We start from the raw sequence: 22,108 nt of genomic DNA on the forward strand, positions 1-22,108 counted from the left end.
TGCCCCCTGTAGATAGCGCCATACAGTGCCCCCTGTAGATAGCGCCATACAGTGCCCCCTGTAGATAGCGCCATACAGTGCCCCCTGTAGATAGCGCCATACAGTGCCCCCTGTAGATAGCGCCATACAGTGCCCCCTGTAGATAGCGCCATACAGTGCCCCCTGTAGATAGCGCCATACAGTGCCCCCTGTAGATAGCGCCATACAGTGCCCCCTGTAGATAGCGCCATACAGTGCCCCCTGTAGATAGCGCCATACAGTGCCCCCTGTAGATAGCGCCATACAGTGCCCCCTGTAGATAGCGCCATACAGTGCCCCCTGTAGATAGCGCCATACAGTGCCCCCTGTAGATAGCGCCATACAGTGCCCCCTGTAGATAGCGCCATACAGTGCCCCCTGTAGATAGCGCCATACAGTGCCCCCTGTAGATAGCGCCATACAGTGCCCCCTGTAGATAGCGCCATACAGTGCCCCCTGTAGATAGCGCCATACAGTGCCCCCTGTAGATAGCGCCATACAGTGCCCCCTGTAGATAGCGCCATACAGTGCCCCCTGTAGATAGCGCCATACAGTGCCCCCTGTAGATAGCGCCATACAGTGCCCCCTGTAGATAGCGCCATACAGTGCCCCCTGTAGATAGCGCCATACAGTGCCCCCTGTAGATAGCGCCATACAGTGCCCCCTGTAGATAGCGCCATACAGTGCCCCCTGTAGATAGCGCCATACAGTGCCCCCTGTAGATAGCGCCATACAGTGCCCCCTGTAGATAGCGCCATACAGTGCCCCCTGTAGATAGCGCCATACAGTGCCCCCTGTAGATAGCGCCATACAGTGCCCCCTGTAGATAGCGCCATACAGTGCCCCCTGTAGATAGCGCCATACAGTGCCCCCTGTAGATAGCGCCATACAGTGCCCCCTGTAGATAGCGCCATACAGTGCCCCCTGTAGATAGCGCCATACAGTGCCCCCTGTAGATAGCGCCATACAGTGCCCCCTGTAGATAGCGCCATACAGTGCCCCCTGTAGATAGCGCCATACAGTGCCCCCTGTAGATAGCGCCATACAGTGCCCCCTGTAGATAGCGCCATACAGTGCCCCCTGTAGATAGCGCCATACAGTGCCCCCTGTAGATAGCGCCATACAGTGCCCCCTGTAGATAGCGCCATACAGTGCCCCCTGTAGATAGCGCCATACAGTGCCCCCTGTAGATAGCGCCATACAGTGCCCCCTGTAGATAGCGCCATACAGTGCCCCCTGTAGATAGCGCCATACAGTGCCCCCTGTAGATAGCGCCATACAGTGCCCCCTGTAGATAGCGCCATACAGTGCCCCCTGTAGATAGCGCCATACAGTGCCCCCTGTAGATAGCGCCATACAGTGCCCCCTGTAGATAGCGCCATACAGTGCCCCCTGTAGATAGCGCCATACAGTGCCCCCTGTAGATAGCGCCATACAGTGCCCCCTGTAGATAGCGCCATACAGTGCCCCCTGTAGATAGCGCCATACAGTGCCCCCTGTAGATAGCGCCATACAGTGCCCCCTGTAGATAGCGCCATACAGTGCCCCCTGTAGATAGCGCCATACAGTGCCCCCTGTAGATAGCGCCATACAGTGCCCCCTGTAGATAGCGCCATACAGTGCCCCCTGTAGATAGCGCCATACAGTGCCCCCTGTAGATAGCGCCATACAGTGCCCCCTGTAGATAGCGCCATACAGTGCCCCCTGTAGATAGCGCCATACAGTGCCCCCTGTAGATAGCGCCATACAGTGCCCCCTGTAGATAGCGCCATACAGTGCCCCCTGTAGATAGCGCCATACAGTGCCCCCTGTAGATAGCGCCATACAGTGCCCCCTGTAGATAGCGCCATACAGTGCCCCCTGTAGATAGCGCCATACAGTGCCCCCTGTAGATAGCGCCATACAGTGCCCCCTGTAGATAGCGCCATACAGTGCCCCCTGTAGATAGCGCCATACAGTGCCCCCTGTAGATAGCGCCATACAGTGCCCCCTGTAGATAGCGCCATACAGTGCCCCCTGTAGATAGCGCCATACAGTGCCCCCTGTAGATAGCGCCATACAGTGCCCCCTGTAGATAGCGCCATACAGTGCCCCCTGTAGATAGCGCCATACAGTGCCCCCTGTAGATAGCGCCATACAGTGCCCCCTGTAGATAGCGCCATACAGTGCCCCCTGTAGATAGCGCCATACAGTGCCCCCTGTAGATAGCGCCATACAGTGCCCCCTGTAGATAGCGCCATACAGTGCCCCCTGTAGATAGCGCCATACAGTGCCCCCTGTAGATAGCGCCATACAGTGCCCCCTGTAGATAGCGCCATACAGTGCCCCCTGTAGATAGCGCCATACAGTGCCCCCTGTAGATAGCGCCATACAGTGCCCCCTGTAGATAGCGCCATACAGTGCCCCCTGTAGATAGCGCCATACAGTGCCCCCTGTAGATAGCGCCATACAGTGCCCCCTGTAGATAGCGCCATACAGTGCCCCCTGTAGATAGCGCCATACAGTGCCCCCTGTAGATAGCGCCATACAGTGCCCCCTGTAGATAGCGCCATACAGTGCCCCCTGTAGATAGCGCCATACAGTGCCCCCTGTAGATAGCGCCATACAGTGCCCCCTGTAGATAGCGCCATACAGTGCCCCCTGTAGATAGCGCCATACAGTGCCCCCTGTAGATAGCGCCATACAGTGCCCCCTGTAGATAGCGCCATACAGTGCCCCCTGTAGATAGCGCCATACAGTGCCCCCTGTAGATAGCGCCATACAGTGCCCCCTGTAGATAGCGCCATACAGTGCCCCCTGTAGATAGCGCCATACAGTGCCCCCTGTAGATAGCGCCATACAGTGCCCCCTGTAGATAGCGCCATACAGTGCCCCCTGTAGATAGCGCCATACAGTGCCCCCTGTAGATAGCGCCATACAGTGCCCCCTGTAGATAGCGCCATACAGTGCCCCCTGTAGATAGCGCCATACAGTGCCCCCTGTAGATAGCGCCATACAGTGCCCCCTGTAGATAGCGCCATACAGTGCCCCCTGTAGATAGCGCCATACAGTGCCCCCTGTAGATAGCGCCATACAGTGCCCCCTGTAGATAGCGCCATACAGTGCCCCCTGTAGATAGCGCCATACAGTGCCCCCTGTAGATAGCGCCATACAGTGCCCCCTGTAGATAGCGCCATACAGTGCCCCCTGTAGATAGCGCCATACAGTGCCCCCTGTAGATAGCGCCATACAGTGCCCCCTGTAGATAGCGCCATACAGTGCCCCCTGTAGATAGCGCCATACAGTGCCCCCTGTAGATAGCGCCATACAGTGCCCCCTGTAGATAGCGCCATACAGTGCCCCCTGTAGATAGCGCCATACAGTGCCCCCTGTAGATAGCGCCATACAGTGCCCCCTGTAGATAGCGCCATACAGTGCCCCCTGTAGATAGCGCCATACAGTGCCCCCTGTAGATAGCGCCATACAGTGCCCCCTGTAGATAGCGCCATACAGTGCCCCCTGTAGATAGCGCCATACAGTGCCCCCTGTAGATAGCGCCATACAGTGCCCCCTGTAGATAGCGCCATACAGCCCCCCCTCTGTAGACCTCTACAAAGGGGTCTGTATGGCGTTATCCACAGGGGGGGGGGGGGTCTGTATGGCGTTATCCACAGGGGGGGGGGGGGTCTGTATGGCGTTATCCACAGGGGGGGGGGGGGGTCTGTATGGCGTTATCCACAGGGGGGGGGGGTCTGTATGGCGTTATCCACAGGGGGGGGGGGGTCTGTATGGCGTTATCCACAGGGGGGGTCTGTATGGCGTTATCCACAGGGGGGGTCTGTATGGAGTTATCCACAGGGGGGGTCTGTATGGCGTTATCCACAGGGGGGGTCTGTATGGCGTTATCCACAGGGGGGGTCTGTATGGCGTTATCCACAGGGGGGGTCTGTATGGCGTTATCCACAGGGGGGGGTCTGTATGGCGTTATCCACAGGGGGGGTCTGTATGGCGTTATCCACAGGGGGGGTCTGTATGGCGTTATCCACAGGGGGGGTCTGTATGGCGTTATCCACAGGGGGGGTCTGTATGGCGTTATCCACAGGGGGGGGTCTGTATGGCGTTATCCACAGGGGGGGTCTGTATGGCGTTATCCACAGGGGGGGTCTGTATGGCGTTATCCACAGGGGGGGTCTGTATGGCGTTATCCACAGGGGGGGTCTGTATGGCGTTATCCACAGGGGGGGTCTGTATGGCGTTATCCACAGGGGGGGTCTGTATGGCGTTATCCACAGGGGGGGTCTGTATGGCGTTATCCACAGGGGGGGTCTGTATGGCGTTATCCACAGGGGGGGTCTGTATGGCGTTATCCACAGGGGGGGGGGGGTCTGTATGGCGTTATCCACAGGGGGGGGGGGGTCTGTATGGCGTTATCCACAGGGGGGGGGGGTCTGTATGGCGTTATCCACAGGGGGGGGGGGGTCTGTATGGCGTTATCCACAGGGGGGGGGGGGGTCTGTAGGGAACGCCATACAGCCCCCGCCCCCCCCACGTAGGGACCGCAATATAGCCCCCGCCGCCCCCCCCCTGTAGGGAACGCCACACAGCGTCCCCAAGCCCCCAAAAAAATGCGACCTACAGTGTGAAAAGACAAAAAGACATGTATCCCCTATCCACAGGACAGGGGATACATGTGTGATCGCTGGCATTGATAGGGAGAACGGGGGACCGAAAGTCCCCTGAAGTTCTCCATGACTAACCTGTGACTTCCGGCGTCTGCGCAGCTCAATAAAAATGAAAGGAGCGCTGGTCACGCAGGCGCACAAGCGCGACCAGCGCTCCATTCATTTCTACGGAGCTGCCGACAGACCCCGGAAGTCCGAGGTTTGTGATGGAGAACTTCAGGGGACTTTCAGTCCCCCGTTCTCCCTATCAATGCCAGCGATCACACATGTATCCCCTGTCCCGTGTATATCCTGTGGAGAGGGGATACATGTCTTTTGTTTAATGGCAGAGCGGGGAGATACCTCCCTGCTCTGCCGTAGTGTTCAGTGGCGTCCCGCTGTAGCAGCCATAGCGGCTGCTAGCGGAGCCTCCGGCCATGGTGGGGGCCCGTGCCGGCGGGCGACACGGGCCCACTTGTGCCGCGGGCCCCGTAGCAGCCGCTACGGCTGCTATAGCGGTAGTTACGCCACTGGGTGTAGGGACACCTCCCTTTGACAAAGGGAATAGTAACACCCAGATGTCAATTTATTCATGAATTTCTAGGAGGAATAACAGAGGAATGGCACAACGCAAAGTAAGAAAACATGTTCCAGAATGGTTATTGTGGATCGGTGATAAGTATTGGTTATGTGAAATCCCCTTTAAGAAAGTATCTAAAAGTTACAGAAAGAGCCGCTCAAGGTTGCAGATATTTGTGGCGGTCTTATCTGGCAAAATAGGTCAGGGGACTTCCGTCCCCCCACTGATCAGATATTTATGACATATCCTGTGTTTTTTTCTGAAAAAGAGACCAATTACATAGCCTTTAGGCATCAAGCCTACCCGGTGGGAACCAGGAATATCAATGAACCGACAGATGAGATTTTATAATATAATAGATCAGATTATAAAAATTCTACTGAAAGAAAGAAATAAATTTTGGAACTTTTCATCCGTCGGATAAAAATGGAATATATTTTGAACATTTTATTGGTTATGACCATATTTGCAGTTTCCTCATATGAATGTAATATAGTGATCGTTTATTAGTTCTTGACCTGTGCATCTCGAGTTCATGAGTTATATCTGTTTCTGGAAAAGCTGGGTGACAACCATTATAGCTGCAAATTCAACTCTCCAAAGGGTTATCACCCTGCTTTCCCAAATAGGGAAAATCTGCCCCAACAGCCGTGGATGAATTACTGCATAACTAATAAATTCCGTTTGGCATTTTGAGGCAGATTTTCCTCTGCCTGCACGCTGATTTTCGTGGCATTTTTCGCCCGCGGCCATTAAGCTCCGCGTGCAAAAAACGCAGCGAAATAAGTTTTCTCTGCCTCCTATTGAGGTTAGAGGCGTAAACACCCGAAGATAGGGCATGTCCCTTCTTTTTCCCTACGAGCCGTTTTTTCCGCTCGCGGGAAAAAAAAACCTCCGTCACCCATTGAAAATCAATGGGAGGCATTTTCGGCTGTTTTTTGGTGCGCTTTGCGCCGCGGTTTCTGCGTTAAAAAAAACTCTGAACTCCCCCTTGTACTTTTTTTTATGATTGAGTGGGTCACCTTTAGTAATGACAATCTTTTCCCTTAAGACTGAACGAGCTCTACAGTCCCGGGTCATGGAGTAATATTGACCGTAGTGAAACGCAGTGACCCTCAAGATATTTTATATTTATTGGTCCAAGTTTTTAGTTAAAATCCTGAATTTCTCTTACCGGTAAAACTTGGACAGGCCTCTTGAGCATCCTGATCTCCTGCAGACAAAAATACAAATTTTGTTACCATTTTAGGGTAAAATATTTTAAATAGCCTTATACAATTTCCAGTTAAAGATCTTATCTGTATGCGAATACACACCATCTCCCACAATGCACTGCAGCAGAGCATGCTACACTCTACAGGTGGCGAGCTAGTAATAAACTACCCTGTACAACCCAAACATTAGAACAAAAATAAAATTCGGAAATCGATCAAATCATTCTACCAGTCATTGCGCATTGCTTTGCATATGGCACCTACAATAGCACCCCCATGAGGTCACAAGCGGAATTGGAGCAGAAATCAAATACATATATTCTACTACAAGAGCATAGGTATTCGAGGCAGATGCTACGACTTCCCTGGGGGTCATTACCAGGAGGGCCCCAGTTGCTCCTTTACCTATGGGTGGGTGGAAACAGGACTGGATGACCCCTCTCCACAGACACTTGGCTGTGGTCTTGCTGCCCTGCAAGGATTGTGATTGGGGGGGGGGGGGGCATTTTATTTGTTAGTACAGCCCACCCTCCTGTATATCCTTACCTGAAAATGTGGACTGAAATGTTTATCTTGATTCACTATAGCAATTTCTTTTCCGTCCCGCACCGTCACGGTGGTCACTGCTCTTCCTGTTAAATGTGTGTGAAGCTGAGAGGCAAATATGTGAATCCCACCTGAAGGAAGGGCCTGCAATACAAGGCATGTGGGTGAGACCTGAAGAAATAGATGGCATAACGCAACACTACAGACTTCTCTATTGGGATTTTGTTAACCTGCCTGCAATACGTCTGCAACAGCGAGTGTAGGAACCCCGAGTGCACAGGAGATAAAGCGAAGCATGATGGGAGACGGGGTCAGGCGCGTCTACTCTACGTAGATGTCCTCCAAAGGAGTTTGTTAGCACCTAAGGACAGGGCAGGTGAGGTGGCCAACGGAAATACCCTTCCACTTCATGGAGATAAGCGGCGGTGGGGAAATTATACTGTACATGAAGCCAACATATCCCCACAAGTGACCATTAATCCAAAGTCATGGACCCATGGAAGTCTCCGTTTGGCCATTATGGAGGCAGCCTGAGTCCAGGTGAAGGAAATGTAATATGGAAATAAAGAATTTGCCCACATTAATGGTCTGAGGTCATCTGAACATGAGAGGAGGAGTAGTAAGCTTGTGATCTCACTAAACCCAAGCCCCTAGTCCCCTAGTCTCACATCAGTGATGGTCAAAACATGAGGATTCTCCATTCACTTGTTCAACTAATGGGATATTTCTTTCATATGAGCTCTCATGCCCCTTTAATCTGTCACCAAATGGTCCAGAAACACACATAATACAACATTACCACCAAACTTTAATGGACTGTTCCTATTTGGTGCTAGATGTGATAAGTCGGCAGCAGGAGGCAATTGGTCAACCGAGGGTCTGAAGAAACCACTTAAAAAGTTCTTTGAAGGTACTGGAGATGACATCTAAGGGACTCAGGGAGGTTGGGACTAAATAAGTTTGTTCTAACAGAGTTCTAACTTAATGTTGGAGTCCAGAAATCTCATGTCCAAGCATGCTCGAGTCTCGGGAGTATTTTTGGAATAGTAGGCCAACCGGATACGCAGGTGTAACCAAGCTTCTGGGCCCCAATTCAAGATCTGTAACAGGGCCCCCCAACTTCCACGTGCCATTTACAACACTGGTGACTTTAGGCACCAGGTCCAGGGATGTAGCTATAGGCGATTCAGAGGTAAGAGTCCCACCCGGAAGACACAGGTTGGTCAAGAGTTAATTTGTTCCCTAAGAACCTAGAGCCCCCAGTGAGGGTACTTCTAGTTTTGTGCCCATCATGTCGCACTGCTCTACACACCTGACTATAAGAAGAAGTTTAATCTAGAAAGAAATCCTTGAAACGCGTGTTTTTCTCTGTGCTCCTCAATAATTAATACATCCCGGCTTCATGTAGACGTCTCTTCTGCATGAGAGGACTAGGTGGGACGTTGGGGGGGGGGGGGGGCAATGTAAAATATGGAAGCTCTCACTCCAGAAAATAACTGCGAAACCAAGATTCACCTATTGGTTCAATCCACACATGACCTGCAGAACTAAAGGTCACAGGAGGCTTCGTGACGCTACAACTACAACTCCCATCATGCTTGAATACATTTGGAGAATTTTGCATATGATTATATTACTGTGTGTAGTAACATTTTGTCTGATATCCATCTATCTATTATTTCTCTATCTTTCTAGTATTTATATCCTATTTTTTTATATTTTTTTTATTCTTTTTTTTTTTTTACACAGAGTCCCAACTTATATAAAGACCTATATTTGCAGTCCCTGAATAACAATTAAATATCTGAACCGCCACATGAGACGCATTGCGTGAGCCAATAGATGTAGAAGGGATGAATACTTTATTTTTAGCGTTACAGCTGAGGTTATTTGCCACTCTGCAGGCCACAACGTCCATGAATCAGACCCCTGAGCAAGAAAACATTGTACCAAGCAAATTGTAGCCAGAATAAGAACGGCGGCCTGGTGGTCCCCAGGTGTTAGAATAGCAGAACATTAGTGACAATTCACTGGCACTCAAAAAGTAATCTGCCCCCGCTTCCTGAACACATGATAAAAAGACTTCTAAACCTGCTCGGTACAGCCCATGTGAATAATTCATAGAATCTTCCCGTTTACCTTGAAAGAACATGCCAAATGTAAGGCTCGGTCTACCCGCACAGTCCACCTGCAAAGGGACTAGGTCAAGATAACAAGCTCAAATCCTCCAGCCCCGGGCAGAGACAGAAAGACTGGAGGAGCAGAGAAGATGTATTACTTGCAACTGCTACGCCACTACATGGGGCACCAAGTTCTTGAGTTAACTGGTTATACAATAAACTACAAGCCAAAGTTAATATGGCAATGCGGATTCAGTTATCCGTTGGCGTTGGGCAAAGCATAGGCAGGGGAGGCAGGTACTGTCTCCCCTGCTTGGATGGCGGTAAGGTCACATTGTAATGAGGCCTTTCAAACATGGTGAATACGAGTGGCCAAATGGCATACAAATACACAGACTACGTTCCATCGTACTCCATAGTATCATTAGGACAAATAAAAGCCCCCCCTTTAACTTTCATTTTCAGTACAACTGTGGGAAGCAGCACATGTAATGGACTTCCTTTCTAAGAGGTGGCCTAGAAGCAACCACTGGTTAAAGACAATGGAGCAAAAACCCAAGGTCACCAGTTATAGGGGGTTCCCCCACTTGCCCACTTTGGACAAGAATCCCAATTGGATATAAGGGACCAAGCAGAGTGTCCTGTTGCACAGACAGACCTTCAGCGATCAGTTGTGATCTGTTGGCAGAAGTGTTCAGTTTCCCTACAGCGCCACCACAGGGGAAATGGGACACACACACTTTTAAGATCAATGATCTGTCCACGTAATGCACAGATGTGCCAGGTCCTCCAGAGCATTCACAGCCGCTCTACTCTGGCTAATAGAAGAGGTTCCTGAACGGAAGAGGTTCCTGAACGGAAGAGGTTTTCCCTTTATCAATGCAGCATAAGTACCCCTTTAGGCTATGTTCACATGTAGCAGATTTACTGCAGATTATCTGTCTGGATTTGAAGACAGAAAATTCACAGCAGAATACAGTAGCAGCAAAGTGGATGAGATTTGAACAAATCTCATCTACACGCCGTGGAAATTGGCCTGCGTCAATTTACGTAGCCGATTTGTTAGTGTATGTGCACACACACTAATTACGTCCGTAATTGACGGACGTATTTCGGCCGCAAGTCCCGGACCGAACACAGTGCAGGGAGCCGGGCTCCTAGCATCATACTTATGTACGATGCTAGGAGTCCCTGCCTCGCTGCAGGACAACTGTCACGTACTGAAAACATGATTACAGTACGGGACAGTTGTCCTGCAGCGAGGCAGGGACTCCTAGCATCGTACATAAGTATGATGCTAGGAGCCCGGCTCCCTGCACGGTGTTCGGTCCGGGACTTGCGGCCGAAATACGTCCGTCAATTACGGACGTAATTAGTGTGTGTGCACATACCCTTACAGAACCACAATGAAATTTATTCTTGCAGATTTTGTTGTGGATTGCAGAAAATGTTAAAAATAAAAAATTGTGGATTTGGAACCCATTGATTTTTTCTTCTTCTCGGAATATGCAGCAGCAAATCCACAACAAATCTGCAGAATTTGGGGAAGATTTGCTTATGTGGATTTCCACGTGGATTTGCTGCAGAAAATTTTCCACAGCAAATCTGCTACTTCTTAACGAAGTCTTAAGGAGTGTCCAGATGCAGCAGATCAGTCCCACACAGATTTTGCCGTAAATCCACTGAAAATCTGCGATGAATTCCTGCCAAAATAGTCATATATTAGAAGGGCGAAATCCGTAGCGAAAATTTCACCACATTTCCGTAACTGAACAGAAATGCTGCGGATTTGTAATTCTGCAGCATGCTCCGATTTCCATGTGGAGGTTGTCTGAGGGGGTCCCAAAGCCCCTCTGCCACATAATGGGAAACAAGTACTTTTGCATTGGGCCTTTAAATTTAGTCTCGGCCCCCAACTTCAGCTCTACGGGTGCGCGTGCAGCATGGGGTCCTGGCGTGACAGCAGCACGTGCCTTCCGACTCCATTATTAATTGTTACAAGGAATTTTTTCTGTTCTCATGAAAGGAAAACAAAAATCAAAAGAACAAAAATTGCCGATACCCCAGAACGAGCGCGTGTCAGAGATTCATCACGGCGCGGCGTGCAGCATAAAGACGAGCGGCAATCATCCACAAATTATTCCCTGACAGCCTGTGTTCACAAATATGCAGCTTGTTTTGAAGTGCGACAGGGATACGGGAAAGGAGGAGGCAACATTAACCCTTTGTATGACACTGGCTGCATGGTGTACCATCAACTAGAGCCGAACTAGAATTTATATAAAGGCTAAATAGTCAAACACAGAGAATTAAAGGGCAATTACGTCCAAGATGAATAACCATTGGCGAGTCAGTGACCACCATGATCTAGCTTCTTGCCAACAATATGATTTTTCCTGCTGGGAGGTTAGTAAGGGGGCGCTATTTTGCGGCATCCGGAGAGATGGCCTCTACCACACCCCTAATTAGATACAGAATTATTACTTCTAGCATAAAGAAGTGGGAAGTAGTACTGTGCAACAGATAAAACACCGAAACGCGTTCCCGTAAGACACAGAATGTGATTTAAAGGATTTTGCTCAGAGCGAGAATTCGGACACAAACTTTAAAAAACGTAATTTCCCGATTTTGCAGCTCATTACGGGTAATAGCAGCTACATCCAGCGATCAGGTCCCTGTCCATCTTTGGCACCCCCAGTCAACCCCATACAGGACACTCACCAGGTCAGTGCATTTATCTGTACAATATCCGGTGAGGGTGAAGTGTCTCTGGTGGGGTGGGATGGCCATCACCGGGGTGTACACCAGGCCGAGCTCCATGATCCCAGCATCATATCTCCTCAGTGAGGGGGTATAATGGAGACGGATACCAGAGGAGTCTCGTAGACCTATAAAAAAACAAGGCGAAAGGTAAAAATAATACTGACGGACGGGTGTGGGGGGGGGGGGTGAGGACATGGGGACAAACTCAGCCAGATATGGATGAAATATAATGTCACTGTTCTGTACCCCAAGTGCCAGCGTGTCATTACCCTGTACCCCAAGCGTCTCCTTACCCTGTACCCCAAGCGCCAGCATCTCCTTACCCTGTACCCCAAGGGTAATGCCTTTAACACCTAGTAAAATCATACCCATATACCCCTAAACATGCCCATTTGCTCTATGAAGGGAAGGTGGCACCTAGACAGTGAGTATCCAGGACTGGAGCAGTTAACAGTTTATTTATTTCTAGTCCCAAAATTAATGAGGGGTCTTTGCAGTTTTGCGCTGGTACAGAGCTGTGCCCATACTACCAGCCTACTTGTTTCTCCAAACCTGGGAATCAATCATGGCATTTTATGTCACACACGAAGGACACCAAGAGTCGGAGTGAGCCGGGAAAGAGGCCTTTGTTCTATAAAGTTGAACTTTCATGCAGCCTCCATCTATAAATACCGCGCAGCTACCACTGCCAAGAGCATTGTGCTCAACAGATCTCATTGTGTGGAATGGGCAGAACTGGGCTCGGTATTATCTGCCATGTGTCAGCGAGACAGACAGGAACACTGAGCCCAACTCCCTGCCCCTCCGTGCCCTCGTCCTACATGACGCATTTTATAGAAATCTAATAATGAGATTTTGCCTTGGGGGGGGGTTTATAATTAAAAGATACTGGGGGTCGGCACAAAATGTCAATGTATAACAGTGGTGGCATTTTCATTGAATTATTAGATGGGTGCATTAACCCTTCAGCTGCTGAGGACTATCTGAAGGAGTTAATGAAGCATATTGGGTTCTATACAGATCTGTCAGTGGATGATGGGGTTTGCTGGGCGCTGCGTTGCTAGGTATCTCTGCGCTGCTATTTATAAACCTATTATATCACTGCTCTCTTATTTAAAGCTTCGTGTTGGAATTGGGGAAAAATATATATTAAAAAAAAGTTTTTCCAATTTCTGAACAATTCCTAATCCCCTACAGTGTCATAATTTCTGTAACAATGAGGCTAGAGAGGAGATGATCTGCAGGTTATGCTGAAGTGTGGCATGTAGGCTGAAGATGAGATGATCTGCAGTGTATGTGCGAGACCATAGGTGAGATGATCTGCAGGAGATATATATATTATATAAAAATCTGACAGGCTACAGATGAGATGATCTGCAGGTAATGTGCGAGTCTGGCAGGCTGGTTCTTCATACACATGTTCCCTTAGTCAAAACTTCAAGTGAAAAAAGACATACCTTTCAGTTCCAGGGGATTGTGGTAATGAACTTCTAGTCGAAGGTAGCGAGAAGATCTGGGACCTCCAAATGCCAAGCCAACGTCGTCAGGATAGTAAAATGCCTGGAATATAGACAGCTGCCATTATACGGGAGACCATGTTATAGGGAGGGCATCAGTACAGCTTTATATATGCAAGACTGGGACTACAATACTTATGTCACAACAATGAGTGAGAAGGGAGTCCTGCACCTCAAGAAACCTGGATGACCGTAGTTCAATGTATTTGCCTCCATTAATATTATGGGTTACTTTCAGAACATTGCTGGTTGCCCATGGAAACAGACAGCGGTTTCTTTATTTTGCTGTCAGTCATGTGACCTAACAGCTTTGATCTTTGAACTATGTAACATCTAAACTCCGACAATACAATGCTCTCTGGTAACCGGAAACACCACAATTCTGAATTTAGCTTTTGGTATGAGGGGAGAAGAAAAAAACACGGAATTTAAAAAAAGGATACAAGAGAAGTTACTCCACACGTTACGCAAATTGTAAGTGACGGATGTTTAAAAATGTCAAAGTGCTGAATTCCTGGCCTTGCATATAACTTATACCAACCTTTGCTCCCATTGCCCAGGCGGCCAGGACGTGCCTGCAGTAGTCGAGCCTTTGTGGTCTCATCTTGGAGTCACAAGGTCCGCTATAGTTTGGGATCGTGTCATACTCCTCTGAGCACTGGAAGACTTCAATGTGGTGAACTATAGCTTCATGTCCCTTTGTGATGACCGGTTCATACTAAACAAAAAAAACAAACGAGTTAAAGAGGACTAGAGATATAATCACTAATAAAAATACAATTCTCTGTCTATGGCCAACAGTCTCCATTGACTCTCAGGACACTGTTTGAGAATGCCATTTGGAGAGAGTATGGCGCCATTATTTGGAGAGAGTATGGTGCCATTATTTTGAGAGAGTATGGCAAAACGATTTGGTGAGGGTATGGTGCTGTTATTTGAGAAGCGTATGGTGATATTATTTGTGGAGGAAATGTATAGTCAACTTACCTGCTGCCCCGCTCCTGAATGAGTCAGCCTCCGTTTCTGCGTGCTGGTCTGATGACGTTTTCCACTCTCCAAGATGGCCTACACAGTCTCAGACTTTGCTATGGAGAGCTTCTTTCTGGAAGACTGACACGCTGCCACCCACTCCACTGCCCTCCGATCGACCACAGCTAATGAGGTTGGCCTGTATCTAGTAGCTCCAACGTAATCAGCACTCATCCATCGGGGAGCAGTGGACAGGGTGGAGGCATGACGAAGACTTCCAAAGATGCTCTTCATAGCGAAGTCTGAGGCTGCTTAGGCCAAATTGGAGAGCAGAAAATGAGGGACTGGTACACTGGAACGGTGGCCGATTCATTTTGAAATGGGGCAGCAGGTAGGTGGACTTACAATGTATAGTCAATAATTAAATTTTTTTTTGGACTAGGTCGGTTTAAGTGGGACTGTTACTATGAATTAAAGAAAATCTCTATTCTCAAGATGAAATAATTGAACATGGAGGGTTGTATTGTCCTATATATAATTTTTGACTTTTCCAGACAGAAGATTGACATTTCAGACTAGCAAAATCCTCCTATTTGCTATAGAATGACATAGTAATCTGGCCACCGGCTTACGCCATGGTCACTTTGCTGACAGCAGATGGACATTGAAGACTAGCGCTTCATCTCTCTGCTGTAGCAACATATGTCAGTGCCAAAACTGCCACAGTCTCATACAGCCTAACGGAGAAAAGAATGCAAAAAAAGTGACAACCCCAAAAAATATTTAGGGTTCTACAAGCTTCAAACTTTGAATATAAAGTTCTCCTGAAATTGCCTGTTAAATTCTTAGAAACACTCTTGATACAGTTTGACTGTCAACTTAGGAACATCTGTAATCATAGAATGGACCTGTAGACGACAGTGACGATTTCATGGTTACAAATGTTGTTAGATCAGGGAATTCACCTATAAAGTGGATTCGAGGAGATGGGATTCTGAGTTTAACAGGCGTTTTCAGGCAGAATATCAAATAGGTTTTATAATACAGCATGATTCCAAGTAGACTAAGTATTTCCAAAGAAGTCACTCTTTAGACATCATAGCTGTATTTCCCCCAAATAGTCTCCACTGATGGTCCCATGCTCTGGTCCAACTGATGAAAAAGGATCTGCCATGCTGGATATTTTTGGCCCCTGAGGTATAGGTTTGTCAGTCTAATAGTATATGTTTTTAGGGAGATCAGCAAAAAAAAACAAAAAAAAAAAAAACTGTCGGTTGACCATCTGGTGGCCACCACTTTCTATCTAAATCTATGCCCATCTGAAGTGTCAGACCATATTGAGTTGTAATTGGTCTTACCATGACTATGTGGTGTTTGGATAAGTCCTCTGGCAGCTCGGTGATATAACACCAGTAAGTGGTCTCTTTATCTGGAATAAGAACATTTGGTGCTCGGACATCCATTGTTATAACGTCCTTCGGGAGGTGGGGTGTGGGGACCTCTGGTTTCAAAAGTTGCACCCTCTGAAGTCCACGGTGGAGTGAGGAGATATTGATATCGGACAGGGACTGGACTGGCTTCTCCAGCAGGGCATAGACTAGATGTACAGTCCCATCCTGGTAAAGAAAGTGAAAATTTGAACGTCCAATGAATTTTCAAACTGGCGCAACCCATTTCCACCAAAGATGTACAAAAGATCATTACCACTCTTACCACACACTATTACTTACCCCTGTCACCAGGGCATTGCCCACTGTTCAGCAGACACCAAAATATCTTAGGTCAGTGGCGTACATAGAAGAGAATGGGCCCCATTGCAGAGATCAAACTTGGCCCCCATTAGGAGTGTCACCACCCAAGACAGAGGAATCCGATGTTTGTTGCCCTTCTCTACCCCCTTGCGTCCTGCACTGGTTCTGGTCACCCAACAGAAAAGGGGAAAGGACCAACCAGGAACGGGCTCCATCTCTCCAAGTACCCTATAGCAGTCTCAGGGTCTACACGTATGCATTTGCATTGGGTGTAAAAAAGTAGTATGAACACAGTACCTCTATTAGGTAATCATTGGGATCGCAGGTAGCGAATGGCCTTCTGAAGACAAGATAGAGACCCTCTGGTGTCTGTTGCGCTTTCAGCAGCTCGTAGTCTTGGTGGGAGTCGATATGTAGATGTCCCTTTTCATCACTCCAGGCATCCTGAAAATGAGTAATAAGTATTGGTTGAAGGTTAAGACAAAATTAAACGGTGAAACAAAAATGAATATAAAGTTTTTGTGCTTATTTTGTCCTGGCGGTTTAAGTAGTAAAACCAGAAGTATCTAAGGAGGTCTAACTGTTACGGTCATTTATTTGGAAGTCTCTATAGAAAAAAAAAACACCCGGAATGGTTTGGGGGCGAGGAAGGGTCTGCATTTTCGAACCTTTGATTTTTGTGGTATAGGGGGTACGCAATGGGGGAACCAATGGGCACAGCTAGGGAACACAAATGCTTGGACTTGTGGTTCACAAGAGAATGGAGTACATATTTTTTTACCGACACAGGAGTAGACAATTTTCCCTAGGACTCCAACAACTTCCTAATGGAACAAATACTGTAAATTGTGGATTATCTTTTTTTATTAACTAAAGCTTGGTGAATCAGGAGATTTACTAAGCCAAATGCACCAGAATTCTGGCACTAATTGCTTTAAAAAAATAATTTTGCACCTGTCTAGAAAAAAAAAAAAACCTTAGCTAAGAGGAGTCTTAAATTGCACCTTTGTGCAAAACATTGATAAGTACGCCAGCCATGAGGAGGAGAAAAGGGTCTTACGGGTCGAGCAAGATGAACCAAATTTATCATACAGCGTGCACCACTGACAAATTTGGCGCAGTTTCTGCCTGTTTGGTTTAGTTTTAACCTGTACATTTTTAGGACCGTATTAATAAATCTCCCCATTGTATAATAAAAAAAAGTTGTGGAACTTTCCAATATACTTTGTGTCTCAATTCTCCACCATTTTCAAGATCTCTCCTTGTGGTTGTTGAACGGAAAGCATCCTAGATACTGTGCTACTCACACAGGTGCCCAGCTTATCGCAGTGTATCAGGCTGTATCCACATGTGCCAGTTTTGAAGCATTTTCTCCTTGATTTTTCTCATGAAAAAAAATATATTTTCTTGTCATTAAAAAAAATATCTCTTGTAACAAGCTAGGCAGCTGTTTGAGCAGCATATTATCAGGACTTATTTTCAGCCCCTGGATGTAAATATGAACATTTTCATTCTCTGGTAGCAAGCAGAGATCTTAAAAATTGTGAACAAATTTTTTTAAATCCTATTACATTTAAAAGGGACAGTAAATCTAAAATCTATCTAGTATCAAAATGCCTGTGCAGTATTTTCGGCCTATTGTTCCCAGTTATCAGCCAGAGCAGAGATGACACTGACTAACGTTCTTCAAAGGCATGATTGATATTCCGGCCGTAAAACTCCCTGCCCCCATGATCACTGATTTATATCACATATCTCCAGTGTGGAGAACCCCCAAAGACATGTAAATACATATAAATGGCTGACATTAGAAACTGCACTTTAGGTTTAGGGGTCTATTGGACCCGGACAGTCAGTACTATCTGCAATATCTATTCAAGAAAAATGAAAAAAGTAGCTTACTCCGAAATAGGAGCTCAATCCATCGCTCCATAGGACCGCCAAATCCGCACCTTCAAAGTCTCCTCGGTCTGACATGCCAAAAATCATCCCAAATTTTAGGTTTTTGATGAGGATCTGGAAGTTCACCACTTTTTCAGCATAACTGACGTTCCAGAAGAGCTGGAGAGAGCCCTCGGGGTCCAGGGGGACGTTATATGGGAAGAAGCTGGACACAGGGGTTGTGTCGTGGAGAGCCACAAGGGAAAACACCAAAACCAAACCTATCATGGTGAAGTAGATGGGGACGACCATTGTGATCTTCAGGTGAGAACAGGAGCAGGGTTTCCTCTTCGCCATCTCCGTGTGTGAACAAGAGGCAGTCACCCGGCTAGTGACTTTTATACCTCCGCTCTCCTCTGCAGGTTGGGTCAGCAAAAGTCTATAATCACATTTAGTGGTTTGCAAATCTCATTGAGCTCCAGAGCCCTCAGGTCATGTCATCTTCATTGGCTGCCACCGACTAATGGGCCCTAATTGGAGTGGGCCATCTAGCTTTTTACTGACTTTCAATGCCTGCTACGTTTCCGAATGACAGCTGCTGGGAAGCTCAATGTCCACCCCTGGAACACCAACCTTTGCAAGCTTCTAAAGAGCATTTTCCCCTAAAAATTAAAGTTACCAGTAAATTGCCCTCTTCTGTCAAGATGTTAAAGGGGTTGTCCACTTAGGACATTCTAGTTTTTTTAAGGCGCTGACCATAGAGTGTCCCACTGACGATCAGCTGTAATCTATGGGGTAACCTGGCAGCAAGTGGTCAATTTCTCTGCAGCGCCACCACAGGAGTCATTAAGCATTACACAGTACTTAAATAAATGGACTGTCCATATATAGCATGGAGGTGTCAGGTCCTCCAGAGTATAGCTGGTCATACATTTGGAGTTTTAGGCAAACATTTTCTGAATGACTTGTGGAACATGGTGATCTGTGAAGGTTGTTGTTCTGGGCACCACCACAAGTTAAGATGACAAATCACTGATCGATCTTTTTTTTTTTATCTGTGGCCTGACGTGGGAATTCAGATCTGTCGTTTATCTTCCAAGGGTCCACACTACAACAAAAATAAATTAAAATAAAAATGGAAACGAATTACTTTTTCCCCACATATCTATCGTCCATTGGTGTCTGTCATGGTCATGAAAAGGTGCTGAAACTTGGCAGAAAATGGTCTAAAATCAGCCTTTTCAGCCATCCAAAATCTATATAGTGTATGGCCAGCTTAACAGGCCCCCTTGGTAGCCACTCGCCAACCGGGCTAATAGATGAATAGGGGAACCGCCTCTCAAATATATTTCATTTTATTTGCTGGAGAACAAGTCATTACCATGCATTGTCCTAAACTGGGTCCATTGATTGTAGTAGATGCATCCTGGCGTCAACACCCTCCTCCCTTCGAATGTTAATGGGGCTGTGCACTCAGGGCTTGTACCTCAGATTCTAGGCTTCATTTATTATGGTTTGGTGCATGAAATCGCACCAATTTCTATAATCTTTCTTGGATCTGCAATCCACCTATTCCCTCAATTATTTTGGTTGCCCACCTCTGAAACTTGTCCAGTTCTACTATATTTTTGTTTTACAATAGAGCCCAAAACTGTATAGAATAACCCATGTGTGGTCTGACTAGTGATTTATATAAATATAGATAGTTTCAGGTGCATCTAGATACCTTTTAAAAGGCATCTCATTATTGTATTGGCTTTAGCAGCTGCTGCCTGGCATGGATTGCTTTCCACTAATAATTCCCAGTGACTAAGTCAGATTTCTTGTACCATTTAATATGCAATTACAACATTTGCTCTCCCATTCTAATTACTTAACCTTACATTTACCTCTATTGAATTTAATTTATCATTTCTCAGCCCAACCTTCTAACTTCTCCAAACCCCTCTGGAATAAATTATACTCTGTTAATTACCTTTCACAATTCAGTATCATATGCAACTATGGAAATTGTAATCCCAGAGATTATCACAAGGGAATTAATAAACAGAAGAGGGTACAATACTGCCCCCTATGGGGAGTCAATAATAACCATGACCCTATATCAGAGTAACCATTGGGAATATTCGTTGCGGGTATTCATCTCTAGAAAAAAAAAAAAAATAGCTCTGCGAGATGTCTTGGTGTGAACGAGACAGAAGGACTGTGGGTTCTGCCTCTCCGTTGACTTCTATGTATAGCATAAGTTCCAAGCCGTTTCCTGTGTGCTAAACACAAGTAACGGTTTGTCCTAAAAAGGGAACCTGCCAATTTTTAGGGTGAACACAATAAATGAATTCTTCAAATCTAACCATAATCTGGTTCGCTAGGACAAAATAGGCAAATGTTTCTGCTAATCTCTTCTGCTAGTGTAGGAGATATTGGAGGTTCCTCAATGCTGACAGGTGTTCTCCTTTAGTTAAAATTTTAAGGAACTTATTACTGAAAATAGAGGAGAGGTAGAACCTACAATCAAAATTGGGCACCATTTAATTGGTGGTAGTACCTGCGATCACATACCCCATCCCTGGCTATTGTACAATATACTTACAGTACGTATCATTTGCTTCCTTTATCCAGCAGTACAGGGGAACAGAGTTCTCTGTGCTCAGACATAAGCCCCTCCCACATTAGAAGTGTGGACGCAGCTCGCACTGCAAAGCATCATGGTCCTTAATTTTCAGACCATAAAAAAAAAAAAAAGAAAAAAAAAAAGGCATTTAGGGGGATTGTTTTTTGTTTTTTTTAATTTGCCACAAATTCTAGATTTCTAAATGCTGTGGATTGAATCCACATAACAGGAAGACATGCCCATTAAGAATATATTTTCCTCTTGTATTTTATGCAGCTGAATGTGAAGCGGCACCTCCAAACATGCGCCTGAGGGTGATTTTCTGGGTATATTAAAGTTCACATTTAACCCGTCGTGTCACTGCAAGAGACACAGGCGCATTATTTCCTTGCTTATACATAGGGGTATGCCCTTTAGCTATTACTAGTACTAGTCTGGTCTATGGTACAGAGAGCATTTAAATACCTGTTTCCAGGGAAGTGATACACTTGAGGTCTCAATGATGTGGGCACGGTCTCGTCAGCTGCAATAATATGCACAGCGCTCCTGCCTATCAGATAATTGCATTATGCACAGGAGAACGGCACCTGCTCCTCCGAGACTGGATGAGTGCTGCGAACAGACCCGGCCGCCCCAGGGTATGTGACATTCTCACTTTGCCCATATTTGGCTATTCAATGACTTTATTGAATTTACCATCATGGACACTGACAAACACAAAAAATTAAGCCTGGGGGGGGGCACAAGGTATGCATGTGAGGAGTGATTGAACACACGTAGATGCAGCTGGAATCTTAATGGAGAAAAGAGCCTTCAAACATCCTCCCATTCATTATGGGAAAAACAGCGTTCCGTTACCACAGGGCGTTTTTTTTACGTGGCTGTTTTTAAAAACTGCGCAGAAAAAAAAAAAAAAAAAAAAAAAAACACACCCCGAAAAAAGAAGTGCATATTACTTCTGGAGCAGTTTTTGATTGGGTCAAAAGAAAAAAACAGGTCCAAAAGCGGCTGTAAATCAGAGGCTGTTTTCACTTTAAATCAGCTCCGTATTTTACAGCCGTGTTTTGTGAAGCATGTGAACATACCCTCAAGGGGGAAGGGATAAGATGTATCCTGTAAGTCACCTAAAAGTTTGAGCCATCAGTATCAGAAACAATCACTAAAGATACGAGATGCATGGAGTTAGAGAACCTTTCCCATACAAGTGCCATTGACAGTTCAGGGAGTTATTTACAGATCGGGCGCCAAATATAACGGCACAGATATCTAAATAACGATGGAGGATAGGAATTTTTTTTTTTTTTTTAAAGTGAGACAGGGTTTGTGCAGCCCTGCCCATTACATGCTGCACATGTATGGGCAGGTGAAAGGTTCTCTTTAAGAGTGTCATAGATACACACATTGCTTTATTTCCTGAAACAGTGCCACCCTTGTACATAGGCTGTGTCTGGTATTGCAGCATTAAGGTGAATGGGGCTGAACAGCAATGCCATGCACA

The 22,108-nt window shown here is 46.7% G+C and overlaps 1 protein-coding gene across 1 annotated transcript in view; it reads right to left on the bottom strand.

Annotated features, from left to right (window-relative positions):
- DBH (dopamine beta-hydroxylase) overlaps nt 1-20,697 on the bottom strand; it is a 47,991-nt gene extending 27,294 nt beyond the window's left edge. The window contains exons 1-9 of the mRNA XM_075835084.1: nt 20,590-20,697; nt 18,021-19,107; nt 16,416-16,562; nt 15,726-15,983; nt 13,940-14,116; nt 13,339-13,441; nt 11,840-12,006; nt 6,999-7,142; nt 6,413-6,451 (exon numbers count right to left, since the gene is read on the bottom strand). Coding sequence (XP_075691199.1) covers nt 6,413-6,451; nt 6,999-7,142; nt 11,840-12,006; nt 13,339-13,441; nt 13,940-14,116; nt 15,726-15,983; nt 16,416-16,562; nt 18,021-18,356 — 1,371 coding nt within the window. The 5' untranslated portion in view covers nt 18,357-19,107; nt 20,590-20,697. The remainder of the gene's footprint in view (nt 1-6,412; nt 6,452-6,998; nt 7,143-11,839; nt 12,007-13,338; nt 13,442-13,939; nt 14,117-15,725; nt 15,984-16,415; nt 16,563-18,020; nt 19,108-20,589) is intronic.
- Nucleotides 20,698-22,108: the final 1,411 nt, after the last annotated feature.

Source organism: Rhinoderma darwinii, chromosome 8, assembly GCF_050947455.1.
Source record: "Rhinoderma darwinii isolate aRhiDar2 chromosome 8, aRhiDar2.hap1, whole genome shotgun sequence".
In the NCBI taxonomy this organism is placed as follows: domain Eukaryota; kingdom Metazoa; phylum Chordata; class Amphibia; order Anura; family Rhinodermatidae; genus Rhinoderma; species Rhinoderma darwinii.